Source organism: Nicotiana sylvestris, chromosome 4, assembly GCF_000393655.2.
Source record: "Nicotiana sylvestris chromosome 4, ASM39365v2, whole genome shotgun sequence".
In the NCBI taxonomy this organism is placed as follows: domain Eukaryota; kingdom Viridiplantae; phylum Streptophyta; class Magnoliopsida; order Solanales; family Solanaceae; genus Nicotiana; species Nicotiana sylvestris.
In genome coordinates, this window is record NC_091060.1 from 77,087,613 (window position 1) to 77,100,351 (window position 12,739).

The 12,739-nt window shown below is 43.3% G+C and overlaps 2 protein-coding genes across 2 annotated transcripts; both read left to right on the forward strand.

Moving 5' to 3' along the window:
- The first annotated feature begins 6,775 nt into the window (after positions 1-6,775).
- LOC138889727 (uncharacterized) lies at positions 6,776-7,690 on the forward strand. The gene has a single exon (XM_070173062.1). The coding sequence runs from the start codon at positions 6,776-6,778 to the stop codon at positions 7,688-7,690; it is 915 nt and encodes a 304-aa protein (XP_070029163.1).
- A 495-nt stretch (positions 7,691-8,185) lies between these two features.
- LOC138889728 (uncharacterized mitochondrial protein AtMg00860-like) lies at positions 8,186-9,651 on the forward strand. Its single transcript, XM_070173064.1, has 4 exons — positions 8,186-8,369; positions 8,537-8,547; positions 9,046-9,224; positions 9,489-9,651. The coding sequence occupies exons 1-4, from the start codon at positions 8,186-8,188 to the stop codon at positions 9,649-9,651; spliced, it is 537 nt and encodes a 178-aa protein (XP_070029165.1).
- The last annotated feature ends 3,088 nt before the right edge of the window (positions 9,652-12,739 follow it).

Below are 12,739 nucleotides of genomic sequence, written 5' to 3' on the forward strand. Positions count from 1 at the left end.
TAAGTAAAATCGAAGATGAGGAATGTCTTTAAAGTTGGATAACCTAGTATAAGAGACGGAAGAAACATAGGTGTGTTGCCTTAAGCAAGTCGCAAAGAATGTTTATTGGTAACTGATTTTACCTCTAAGTGTTTTTGTTATTTAATTTGAGAGATAAATAATAGGGTGATAGAAACCTCTAAAGTCTAAAACCATATACTTATTTTAGTTAAACAAGAAATATAAGTTTATGTATGCCACAATTCCTATTTTAGTGTTACGATATGTCATATTCACCTAATTCTTATCTTTTGCCACATTCTGATGGTAGTTAAACAACCAATAATCTATCTCGAGATGTTTATAATTGGTAAATTTGAATATCTTGTTAATTTTCCTGATGTATTTTCAGTTCTTTCCTAATACAAACTGGTAAACTTATATAAAGAAGAAATTTGATTTTCAAAATAAAGGAACATATGTTAAAGAAAATCCTTTGCTGTATGTCTTATTTTTTTGGCAAAGAGCAGAGATTTTGCTAGAAATTTCTAGTAAGTTTTGTGGTAAATGAGAAGTTGATTTAACATTTTCCTGCATCTTCGGGTGGACCTGTATTTTCTTGCAGAAATGACATAGGAAAGGCAGAAATCTCAACTGGCGATAAAAATATATTTTTTCCATTTTTGAGAAGAAAAAAGTGTCATAGTCCTTGATTATTGTGGCCATTTCTACGTTTCTGGAAACTTCGGCAATAATTATTTCAATTTGACAGCGACTTTGGGTCAAGAGGGAAGAGGGTTGTTTTCCTAAAGCCAAAAGGTTAAGAGTGACTTGCGTTTAAGATTGTGAATGCCTTTGGAGTGTAGTAAGATTTTGTACACCGTCAAAATCGGACTTCCATAATTTTGTATGGCTAATCGAAACTAGGGTGGCATGCCAAGGCTCGTCCTCGCATTGTATCGAACCATGACACGGAGATGAATTGCTAAGCTCATGTAACGACCCGACTGGTCGTTTTGCTTTTTATAACCCCGTCCTCCTAAATAAAACTTTTCGCGCTTGCTTTAACTAATTTACGACATGCGGGGATGATTGGTTCGGGATTTGGAAGAGTTTTGGTTGTAATAGGCACACTTGATTCCCTAAGATTTTGTTAAAAGGCTAAGTTTAACTTTGGTCAATATTTTTAGCAAACGGACCCGGACTTGTGTTTTGACGGTCCCGGAGGGTACGTAGGAAAATATGGAACCTCGGTGTACGCCCGGAATCGAATTCTGAGGTCCCTAGCCCGAGTAATGAAAGGATTTAATGAAATTAAATAATGCTTGATCATATTGGTATCGGGCCTGTATGTTGGTTCCGGAGCCCGGTACCGGTCCAATATAGCATTTAAGACTTGCCCGCAAAATTTGGTGTCAATCCGAGTAGTATAAGTACGTTTCGGCGCGTTAGGAGTGAATTGAAGAACTTGAAGTTCATAAGTTTGATTCAATTGGTTTTAGGGGGTGATTCTTAGATTTAGCATTGTTTCGGGTATTCCGAGGGTTCGAGCGAGTCTGTTTTATAATTTCAAACTTGTCGGTATGTTCGGACGGGGCCCGAGGGCCCCGAGCGTCAATCGGGCGAGGCTCGAGTGAAGTTGGAAAACTTGGGAAGGAGCTGAAGCTCCAATCTTCTGTCATAACCACACCTGCGGTTGGTCAGCCGCAGGTGCGAGACCGCAGAAGCGGTCGTTCTCTCGCAGAAGCGGTCGTTCTCTCGCAGAAGCGGCTAAGAATGGCCAAGCCAGAAGCCGCAAAAGCGGTTGCTTCCCGCAGAAGCGGCCCAGTGGCCCAGATAAATTTCTGCAGAAGCAGACACCTTTCCGCCGATGCGGTGGACACAGGTGCGGCCCAGGACCGCAGATGCGGAAATTACTGAAGCAGTGACCTTCATTTATTACGGGCTCTAGGCCATTTTCGCTCATTTTCACTCATTCATTGGGCGATTTTGGAGGTCTTGAGAGAAGCCTTTCACCTAGCATCTTGAGGTAAGTTCATCCTATTTATTTCTAGTTTAATACTTGAACCTCGGGTAGATTAAAACACAAAGATTAAGGAAAAACCATGGGGTTAGAGCAAAACCTAGGGTTTTGATAAAAGTTAGATTTAACCACGAAATTTGTTATAGAATGAAGTAGAAATCACATATTATTGATCCATAGGTTATAAAGGATAATTTTCTTCGAAAAATTTCGGAATCCGGGCACGTGGGCCCGGGGTCGGATTTTAGGAACTTGTGTTTAAGGTTGAGAAATCACTTTAGTAACTAAAATGCGAACTCTTGAGCTTGTATTGACTAGTTCCTACCCCGTTTAATTAGTTTCAGATCGCGCGGCTCCAAATTGAGGGTTTGAGCACGTTCTTGGTATTAGAAGTATGCTTTGGAGCGAAGTGAGTCTCCTATCTAACCTTGTAAAAGGGAATTGTCCCCATAGGTCAAACAATTGAATAATTTGCCACTAAATGTTGGGGCTACGTACGCACTAGGTGACGAGAGTCCGTGCGTAGCTACTATTGTGCTAAGTCCGGGTAGTCTAGGACCCAAAAATATGCTTTATGTGTTATTCTTGTAACTTTATGATTAATTTGGATTGCTAAATCATGTTGAATGTGGTATATGAAACTAATAAGAGGAACATCATTTTCTTGGCCCCTTTTAAAGAGAAGTTGATATTTCTGTGAGTAATTGTTCTCCTGATATATATTTTTGCATGCTTGTTGTTGTGTTTAATTACATTTGACCGCGTCGTATGTATGATTCGCGAGCAAGATAATAGATGCATCTATGGTTCGCGCCGTTCGACCCTCCGGCAGTGCACACTTTACTTTTATATTGGATCGGGCCGTACGACCTCGGCACTACTTGCATATGCTTCTTGCTTAGTATATTACTATGGACTGAACTTTGTTATATGCCCTGAAATGTAAATAGCTAACTGTGATGTCATCTAGGAAAGGACCTGTTACCCCTTGCTATAAATTTTTAATCATTTGTGTTATCCATGATTAGTATAACATTTTCTCATATTATTTGACCCTAGTAAGTGTCAAGTCGACCTCTCGTCTCTACTTCTTCGAGATTAGACAGGATACTTACTAGGTACATATTATTTATGTACTCATACTACACTTCTGTACTTAATTGTACAGGATCTGAGGCAGGTACATCTGGTTACCAGGCTGGTGCATACTCTTGATTTGGCCCGAGATTCCACGGTGAGCTGCTCCTTCCTATGCCGTTCAGCAGCCCGATGGAGTCTTTTCCTTATTTTTGGCTATCAATTCTATTTCAGACAGTAGGATAGGTTTTATTCTTTTGCATATTCTACTAGATGCCCACGTACTTGTGGCACCAGGTCTTGGCACACACATTGGTAGACTATTCTTTTGGGGATTATATAACTATTTTTGGTACGTCACTAATTATCACTTGTTTAAACTTCAGATTAAAAAATTGGTGTACTTGTTTTGGTAAAGTAAAAATGAGAACTTATTAATATTTTCGCGTGGGCTTGCCTGACAATGGTGTTGGGCGCCATCACGACCTGTAATGAAATTGGGTCGTGACACCATGGTATCAGAGACTAGGTTCACGTAGGTCTCAGAAGTCATGGGCAAACCTAATAGAGTCTTGTGGATTGGTATGGAGACATCTGTATTTATCTTCGAGAGGCTATAGGGTATTATAAAACTACTCTTTATTCATTTCCTATCGTGCAATGGTTGGTATGCAAAATTTCCCTCTTCTATTCTCTCACAGATGGCGAAATTTGTTATGGAATGAAGTAGAAATCACATATTATTGATATATAGATTATAGAGGACAACTTTCTTCGAAACATTTCGGAATCCGAGTACGTGGCCCCGGGGTTGGATTTTAGGAACTTGTGTTTAAGGTAGGGAAATCACTTTAGTAATTAAAATGCGAACTCTTGAGCTTGTATTGACTAGTTCCTACCTTGTTTAATTAGTTTCGGATCGTGTGGCTCCAAATCGAGGGTTTGAGCACGTTCTTGGTATTAGAAGTATGCTTTGGAGCAAAGTGAGTCTCCTATCTAACCTTGTAAAAGGGAATTGTCCCCATAGGTCAAACAATTGAATAATTTTCCACTAAATGCGGAGGCTACGTACGCACTAGGTGACGAGAGTCCGTGCGTAGCCACTATTGTGCTAAGTCCGGGTAGTCTAGGACCTAAAAATATGCTTTATGTTTTATTCTTGTAACTTTATGATTAATTTGGATTGCTAAATCATGTTGAATGTGGTATATGAAACTAATAAGAGGAACATCATTTTCTTGGCCCCTTTTAAAGAGAAGTTGATATTTCTGTGAGTAATTGCTCTCCTGATATATATTTTTGCCTGCCTGTTATTGTGTTTAATTACATTTGACCGCGTCGTATGTATGATTCGCGAGCAAGATAATATATGCAACTATGGTTCGCGCCGTTCGACCCTCCGGTAGTGCACACTTTACTTTTATGTTGGATCGGGCCGTACGACCTCGGCACTACTTGCGTATGCTTCTTGCTCGGTATATTACTATGGACTGAACTTTGTTATATGCCCTGAAATTTAAATGGCTAACTGTGATGTCATCTAGGAAAGGACTTGTTACCCATTGCTATAAATTTTTAATCATTTGTGTTATCCATGATTAGTATAACACTTTCTCATATTATTTGACCCTAGTAAGTGTCATGTCGACCTCTCGTCTCTACTTCGAGATTAGACAAGATACTTACTAGGTACATATTATTTATGTACTCGTACTACACTTCTGTACTTAATTGTACAGGATCTGAGGCAGGTACATCTGGTTACCAGGCTGGTGCATACTCTTGATTTGGCCCGAGATTCCACGGTGAGCTGCTCCCTTCCTATGCCGTTCAGCAGCCCGATGGAGTCTTTTCCTTATTTTTGGCTGTCAATTCTATTTCAGACAGTAGGATAGGTTTTATTCTTTTGCATATTCTACTAGATGCCCGCGTACTTGTGGCACCAGGTCTTGGCACACACATTGGTAGACTATTCTTTTGGGGATTATATAACTACTTTTGGTACGTCACTAATTATCACTTGTTTAAACTTCAGATTAAGAAATTGGTGTACTTGTTTTGGTAAAGTAAAAATGAGAACTTATTAATATTTTCGCGTGGGCTTGCCTGACAATGGTGTTGTGCGCCATCACGACCTATAATGAAATTGGGTCGTGACAACATGGTATCAGAGACTAGGTTCACGTAGGTCTCAGATGTCATTGGAAAACCTAATAGAGTCTTGTGGATCAGTACGGAGACATCTGTATTTATCTTCGAGAGGCTATAGGGTGTTAGAAAACTACTCTTTATTCATTTCCTATCGTGCAATGGTTGGTATGCAAAATTTCCCTCTTCTATTCTCTCACAGATGGTGAGGACATGCACGGCTGATGTTCCAGACCCAGGAGGAGCTGCTCCCTCCGTTGCTAAAGGCCAAGGCAGAGGCCGGGGGAGGGCACCGACCTGAGGTAGGGGACGAGGGCGTCCAAAAGCAGTACCAATAGCACTATCGGCGAATTCTGCGGGAGATCCTATCATTGTGGAGCAAGGCGAGGTGCCCGCAACTGAGCCTACTCCGACAGATTTTATGATAGCACCGGGTTTCCAGGAGGTCATGGGCCGTATGCCGCAGTTCATGGACACCATGACTCGGGCTAGTTTATTTCCAGCGGATCCAGCTACATCAAAGGCAGGAGGGGGAGCATAGACCCATACTGCTTAGGCTCCTGGTCATGCAGCTATAGTGTATCAGACTCCGGGTGTACTACCCGCGGATAGGGCTCAGCCAGTTACTGCAGTGGTGCCCGAGCCTAGACTAGCTACGGATGGTGACCCGCAGAAGTTGTTGGATAGATGGACTAAAATTCACCCTCCTATCTTCGGGGGTGAGCGTCATGAGGATGCCCAGGATTTCATTGATAGGTGCAGGGACAGACTGCACAACATGAGGATATTGGAGTTGCATGGGGTTGACTTCACTACTTTTCAGCTGGAGGGCAGGGCCCATAGATGGTGGCAGTCTTATGTTCTTGGTAGGCCCGTAGGTTCTCCTCCCATCACTTGGGGTCAGTTCATGCAGTTATTTTTGGACAGGTATATTCCACCCTCTGAGAGGGAAGGGCTGTGGTATCAGTTTGAGAAGCTTGAGCAGGGTCAGAGTCCGTGACCGATTATGAGGCGAGGTTTTCTGAGTTGTCCCGCCATGCATTGATGATACTTCTTACTGACACATAAAGGGTGCAGAGGTTCGTTGCAGGGTTGCATTCTGGCATTAGGGCCAACATGGCCCGAGAGGTGGAGATGGGGACTTCTTATCAGCTAGTGGTGGAGATTGCTCAGAGTTTTAAGGGATATCGTTTGAGAGGTAGAGAGCAGGCGCAGCAGGACAAGAGGGCCCGATTCTCCGGAGAGTTCAGAGGTGCCCCGGCTAGGGGTAGAGGTTAGTTTGGGAGGGGTCAGCCCAGCAGGCCCCCAAATTCAGCACCACTACCTGCTCAGGGTGCTCCAGCGCGCCCCTATTTCAGCGTCATACCAGAGAGTTTTTATCGTCCGCTAGCTATTTAGGGTTCTTCTAGTGGACATTCAGGTCCTCAGGGTTCTTCTAGTTCATATTCCAGCGCTACACCAGGGAGTTCATACCATCCTCCAGCCATTCCAAGTTCCTCTGGTGGGTATTCAAGCCATCAGGGCCATGCTTCCGGATAGCAGGCTATGATGCCGAGAGGTTGCTACGAGTGTGGAGATCCAGGTCACATGAAGAGGACCTGCCCCAAGATTCGGGGCAAGGCAATACAGCAGGGTCAGCAGCCTATGATTCCAGCACCGATTGCCCAGCCGCCTAGAGGCAGGGGACAAAGTGGTAGAGGTCGTCCTAGAGGTGGAGACCAAACAATGAGAGGCCAGTCAGCTACTGCTCAGTCAGGTGAAGGCCAACCAGCCGATGCTCCAGCCAGATTCTATGCCCTCCCGGCCAGACCAGATGCATTGGCGTCAGATACCATCATCACAGGTATTATTTCCATCTGCGGTAGAGATGTTTTTGTATTATTTGATCAAGGGTCCACCTATTCATATGTATCATCTCTATTTGCTCATTTTTTGGTTATTTCTCCTGAGCCTTTGGGCACTCCTATCCATGTGTCCACTCCTATGGGCAATTCTGTGGTTGTAGATCAGATCTACCGGTCTTGTATGGTCACATTCTGTGGTTTCGAGACTAGAGCAGAACTCCTGTTGCTTGATATGATCGACTTTGAGGTCATTCTGGGCATGGATTGGTTATCCCCATACCACACCGTCCTTGATTTCCATGCCAAGACTGTTACATTAGCGATGCCAGGGTTGCTAGGGTTGGAGTGGAGAGGTTCCACAGTTGATACATCTAGTCGGGTTATCTCTTTCCTGAAGGCTCGGCATATGGTCGAGAAGGGGTGTTTGGCTTATCTGGATTATGTTCGGGACACCACCATAGAGTCTCCAACAATTGATTCAGTTCTAGTAGTTGAGGAGTTCGCCGATGTGTTTCCTTCTGATCTTCCTGGCGTGCCACTGAATCGCGATATTGATTTCTATATTGATTTGGCTCCAAGTACCCAGCTATATCTATCCCACAGTACCCTATGGCTCTGAAATAGTTGAAAGAGTTGAAGGAGCAGCTTGAGGGGCTTTTAGCAAAGGGGTTTGTTAGACCAAGTGTGTCACCTTGGGGTGCACCATGTTGTTTGTAAAGAAGAAGGATGAGACTAGAAGGATGTGCATTGATTACCGCCAGTTGAACAAGGCTACCATCAAGAACAAGTACCCGTTGCCGCACATTGATGATTTGTTCGACCAGTTACAGGGTGCTAGGGTGTTCTATAAGATTGACTTGAGATTAGGGTACCATCAGTTGAAGATTCAGAACTCAGATTTTCCGAAGACTACGTTCCATACCAGATATGGCCATTATGAGTTTCTGGTGATGTCCTTTGGCATGACTAATGCCCCAGCAGCGTTTATGGACTTCATGAATAGGGTGTTCAGAATTATATTGATTCCTTTATCATCATATTCATTGACGATATTTTGATATACTCACGTAGCCTGGGGGAGCACGAGCAATATTTGAGAGTAGTGCTTCAGACCATGCGAGAGCAAAAGCTATATGCTAAGTTCTCCAAGTGTGAGTTTTGGCTAGAGTCAGTGGCATTCTTAGGGCATATTATGTCAGGAGATGGTATTAAGGTGGATCCCAAGAAGATTGAGGCAGTTCAAAGTTGTCCACGTCCTACTTCAGTGACCGAGATCAGGAGTTTCCTGGGGTTAGCAGGTTACTACAAGCGATTCGTGCAGGGCTTTTCATAAATTGCTTCACCTCTTACTAGATTGACCCAGAAGGGTGCTCCTTTCTGTTGGTCCGATGATTGTGAAGCGAGCTTTAGAAGCTCAAGACAGTTTTGACTATGGAACCAATTCTTGTGTTGCCTTCTGATTCAGGGATGTATATGGTATATTGTGATGCTTCACATATTGGTTTGGGTTGTGTATTGATGCAGGAGGGGCGAGTTTTTGCATATGCTTAACTCCAGCTGAAGATTCATGAGACGAATTGTCCTATGCATGATCTAGAGTTGGCGGCGATTGTTCATACTTTTAAGATATGGAGGCATTATCTGTATGGTGTGTCATGCGAGGTTTACACTGATCATCGCAGCTTACAACATTTGTTCAAGCAGAGGGATCTCAATTTGAGGCAGCGTAGATGGCTTGAGTTACTGAAAGATTATGACATCACCATTCTTTATCATCCGAGCAAGGCAAATATGGTCGCGGATTCCTTAAGCAGGAAAGCAGAGAGTATGGGTAGCTTGGCATTCATTTCAGTGGAGGAGAGGCCACTAGCCTTGGACATTCAGTCTTTGGCTAACAGACTTGTGATATTAGATATTTCAGAGCCCAGCCGGGTCCTTGCGTGTGTTGTTGCTCAGTCTTCATTATTGGGGCAGATCAAGGCCCGACAGTTCGATGATCCACATTTAGAGGTTCTCAGAGAGACAGTGTTGCAGGGTAGTGCCAAGGAAGTTTCTATTGGCGATGATGGTGTTCTGCGACTCCAAGGTAGCCTATGTGTTCTTAATGTTGATGGTCTGAGGGAGAGGATTCTAGAAGAGGCACACAGTTCGCGGTATTCTATTCATCCGGGTGCTATGAAAATGTATCATGACTTGAGGCAGCATTATTGGTGGCGGAGGATGAAGAAAGACATAGTAGAGTATGTGGCTAGGTGTTTGAATTGCCAGCATGTTAAGTATGAACACCAGAGGCCAGGTGGCTTACTTCAGCAGATGCCTAAACTAGAGTGGAAGTGGGAGCACATTACTATGGACTTCGTAGTTGGGTTGCCTCGGTCCTTGCGAAATTTTGATGCAGTGTGGGTCATTATTGATAGGTTGACCAAGTCGGCACACTTTATCCCAATTGTGACTACTTACACATTAGAGAGATTGGCTCAGATTTACATTTCGGAGATAGTCCGGTTGCAAGGTGTGCCTATTTCCATCATATCAGATAGAGGCCCTCAGTTCACTTCTCATTTCTGGAGAGCCGTTTAGGTTGGGGACCCGTGTGGAGCTCAGCACTGCATTTTACCCTCAGACCAACGGACAGTCAAAACGGATAGTTCAGATTTTGGAGGACATGCTCAGAACATGTGTGATTGACTTTAAAGGACAGTAGGATCAGTTCTTGCCTTTGGTAGAGTTCGCTTACAACAACAGCTATCAGTCCATCATAGAGATGGCTCCATTTGAGGCTTTATATGGTCGGCGATGTCGTTCTCCTATCGGGTGGCTTGAGCTTGGTGAGGCTAAGTTGTACGGTACAGACTTGGTGAAAGATGCCTTGGAAAAGGTAAAGTTGATTCAGGAGAGGCTTCACACAACTCAGTCCAGGCAGAAGAGTTTCACGGATCAGAAAACGCGTGAGGTATCATTCATAGTTGGCGAGAAGGTCCTCTTGAAAGTCTCGCCAATGAAGGGTGTTATGAGATTCGGAAAGAAGAGCAAGTTGAGCCCAAGGTTTATTGGCCCATTTGAGGTGTTAAGACAAGTTAGGGAGGTTGCTTACGAGCTTGCTTTACCCCCAACTTGTCAGAAGTTCATCCAGTTTTCTATGTATCGATGCTGTGGAAGTATCACGCTGACTTGTCCCATGTGTTAGACTTCAGTACTATTCAGTTGGATGAGAGTCTGGGTTATGAGGAGGAGCCAGTTGCCATTATTGATAGACAAGATCGCCAGTTATGAGGAGGGGCCAACCAGTTGGGGAGGCGACCTGGGAGTCCGAGGAGGACATGCGGAGCAAATACCCCCATCTTTTTCCTAGCTCAGGTACTTTTCTATGTCCGTTGGAGGGCGAATGTTTGTTTAAGAGGTGGAGAATATAACGACCCGACTGGTTAATTTGCTTTTTAGAACCCCACCCCCCTAAATAAAACTTTCTGCGCTTGCTTTAACTAATTTACGACATGCGGGGATGGTTGGTTCGGGATTTGGAAGAGTTTTGGTTATAATAGGAACACTTGATTCCCTAAGATTTTCTTAAAAGGCTAATTTTAAATTTGATCAACATTATTAGAAAACAGACCCAGACTTGTGTTTTGACGGTCCCGTAGGGTCCGTAGGAAAATAGACCTGGACGTATGCCCGAAATCGAATTCCGAGGTCCCTAGCCCGAGTAACAAATTTTTGTTAGAAATTGTTAAACTGAAATTCTAAGGATTTAATGAAATCAAATAATGATTGATCATGTTGGTATCGGGCACGTATGTTGGTTCCAGAGCCTGGTAGCGGTCCAATATAACAGTTAAGACTTGCCCGCAAAATTTGGTGTCAATCCGAGTAGTATAAGTACGTTTCGGCACGTTAGGAGTGAATTAAAGAACTTGAAGTTCATAAGTTTGATTCAATTGGTTTTAGGGGTTGATTCTTAGATTTAGCATTGTTTCAAGCATTCCGAGGGTTCGAGCGAGTCCATTTTATGATTTCAAACTTATCGGTATATTCGGACGGGGCCCGGGGGCCCTGAGCATCAATCGGGCGATGCTCGAGTAAAGTTGGAAAACTTGGGAAGCAGCTGAAGCTCCAGTCTTCTGTCATAACCGCACATGTTGTTGGTCAGCCGCAGGTGCGAGGCCGTAGAAGCAGTCGTTCTCTCGCAAATGTGGCCAAGGCTGGCCAAGCCAGAAGCGGCTAAGCTTCCGCAGAAGCGGAATTGCAGAAGCGGCCCAGTGGCCCAGATGAATTTCCGCAGAAGCGGACACCTTTTCGTAGATGCGGTGGGCGAAGGTGCAGCCCAGGACTGCAGATGCGGAAATCACTGAAGCAGTGACCTTCATTTATTACGGGCTCTAGGCCATTTTCTCTCATTTTCACTCATTTATTGGACGATTTTGGAGCTCTTGAGAGAAGCCTTTCACCTAGCATCTTGAGGTAAGTTCATCCTATTTATTTCTAGTCTAATACTTGAACCTCGGGTAGATTAAAACACAAAGGTTAAGGAAAGACCATGGGGTTAGAGCAAAACCTAGGATTTTGATAAATGTTAGATTTAACCGAGAAATTTGTTATGGAATGAAGTAGAAATCACATATTATTGATCTATAGATTATAGAGGACAACTTTCTTCGAAACATTTTGGAATCCGAGTACGTGGGCCCGGGGTTGGATTTTAGGAACTTGTGTTTAAGGTAGGGAAATCACTTTAGTAATTAAAATGCGAACTCTTGAGCTTGTATTGACTAGTTCCTACCTTGTTTAATTAGTTTCGGATCGTGTGGCTCCAAATTGAGGGTTTGAGCACGTTCTTGGTATTAGAAGTATGCTTTGGAGCGAAGTGAGTCTCCTATCTAAGGGAATTGTCCCCATAGGTCAAACAATTGAATAATTTTCCACTAAATGCGGAGGCTACATACGCACTAGGTGACGAGAGTCCGTGCTTAGCCACTATTGTGCTAAGTCCGGGTAGTCTAGGACCCAAAAACATGATTTATGTGTTATTCTAGTAACTTTATGATTAATTTGGATTGCTTAAATCATGTTGAATGTGGTATATGAAACTAATAAGAGGAACATCGTTTTCTTGGCCCCTTTTAAAGAGATGTTGATATTTCTGTGAGTAATTGCTCTCCTGATATATATTTTTGCCTGCCTGTTGTTGTGTTTAATTACATTTGACCGCGTCGTATGTATGATTCACGAGCAAGATAATAGATGCATCTATGGTTCGCGCCGTTCGACCCTCCGACAGTGCACACTTTACTTTTATGTTGGATCGGGCCGTGCGACCTCGGCACTACTTGCGTATGCTTCTTGCTCGGTATATTACTATGGACTGAACTTTGTTATATGCCCTGAAATTTAAATGGCTAACTGTGATGTCATCTAGGAAAGGACCTGTTACCCCTTGCTATAAATTTTTAATCATTTGTGTTATCCATGATTAGTATAACACTTTCTCATATTATTTGACCCTAGTAAGTGTCAAGTCGACCTCTCGTCTCTACTTTGAGATTAGACAAGATACTTACTATGTATATATTATTTATGTACTCATACTACACTTCTGTACTTAATTGTACAGGATCTGAGGCAGGTACATCTGGTTACCAGGCTGGTGCATACTCTTGATTTGGCCCGACAT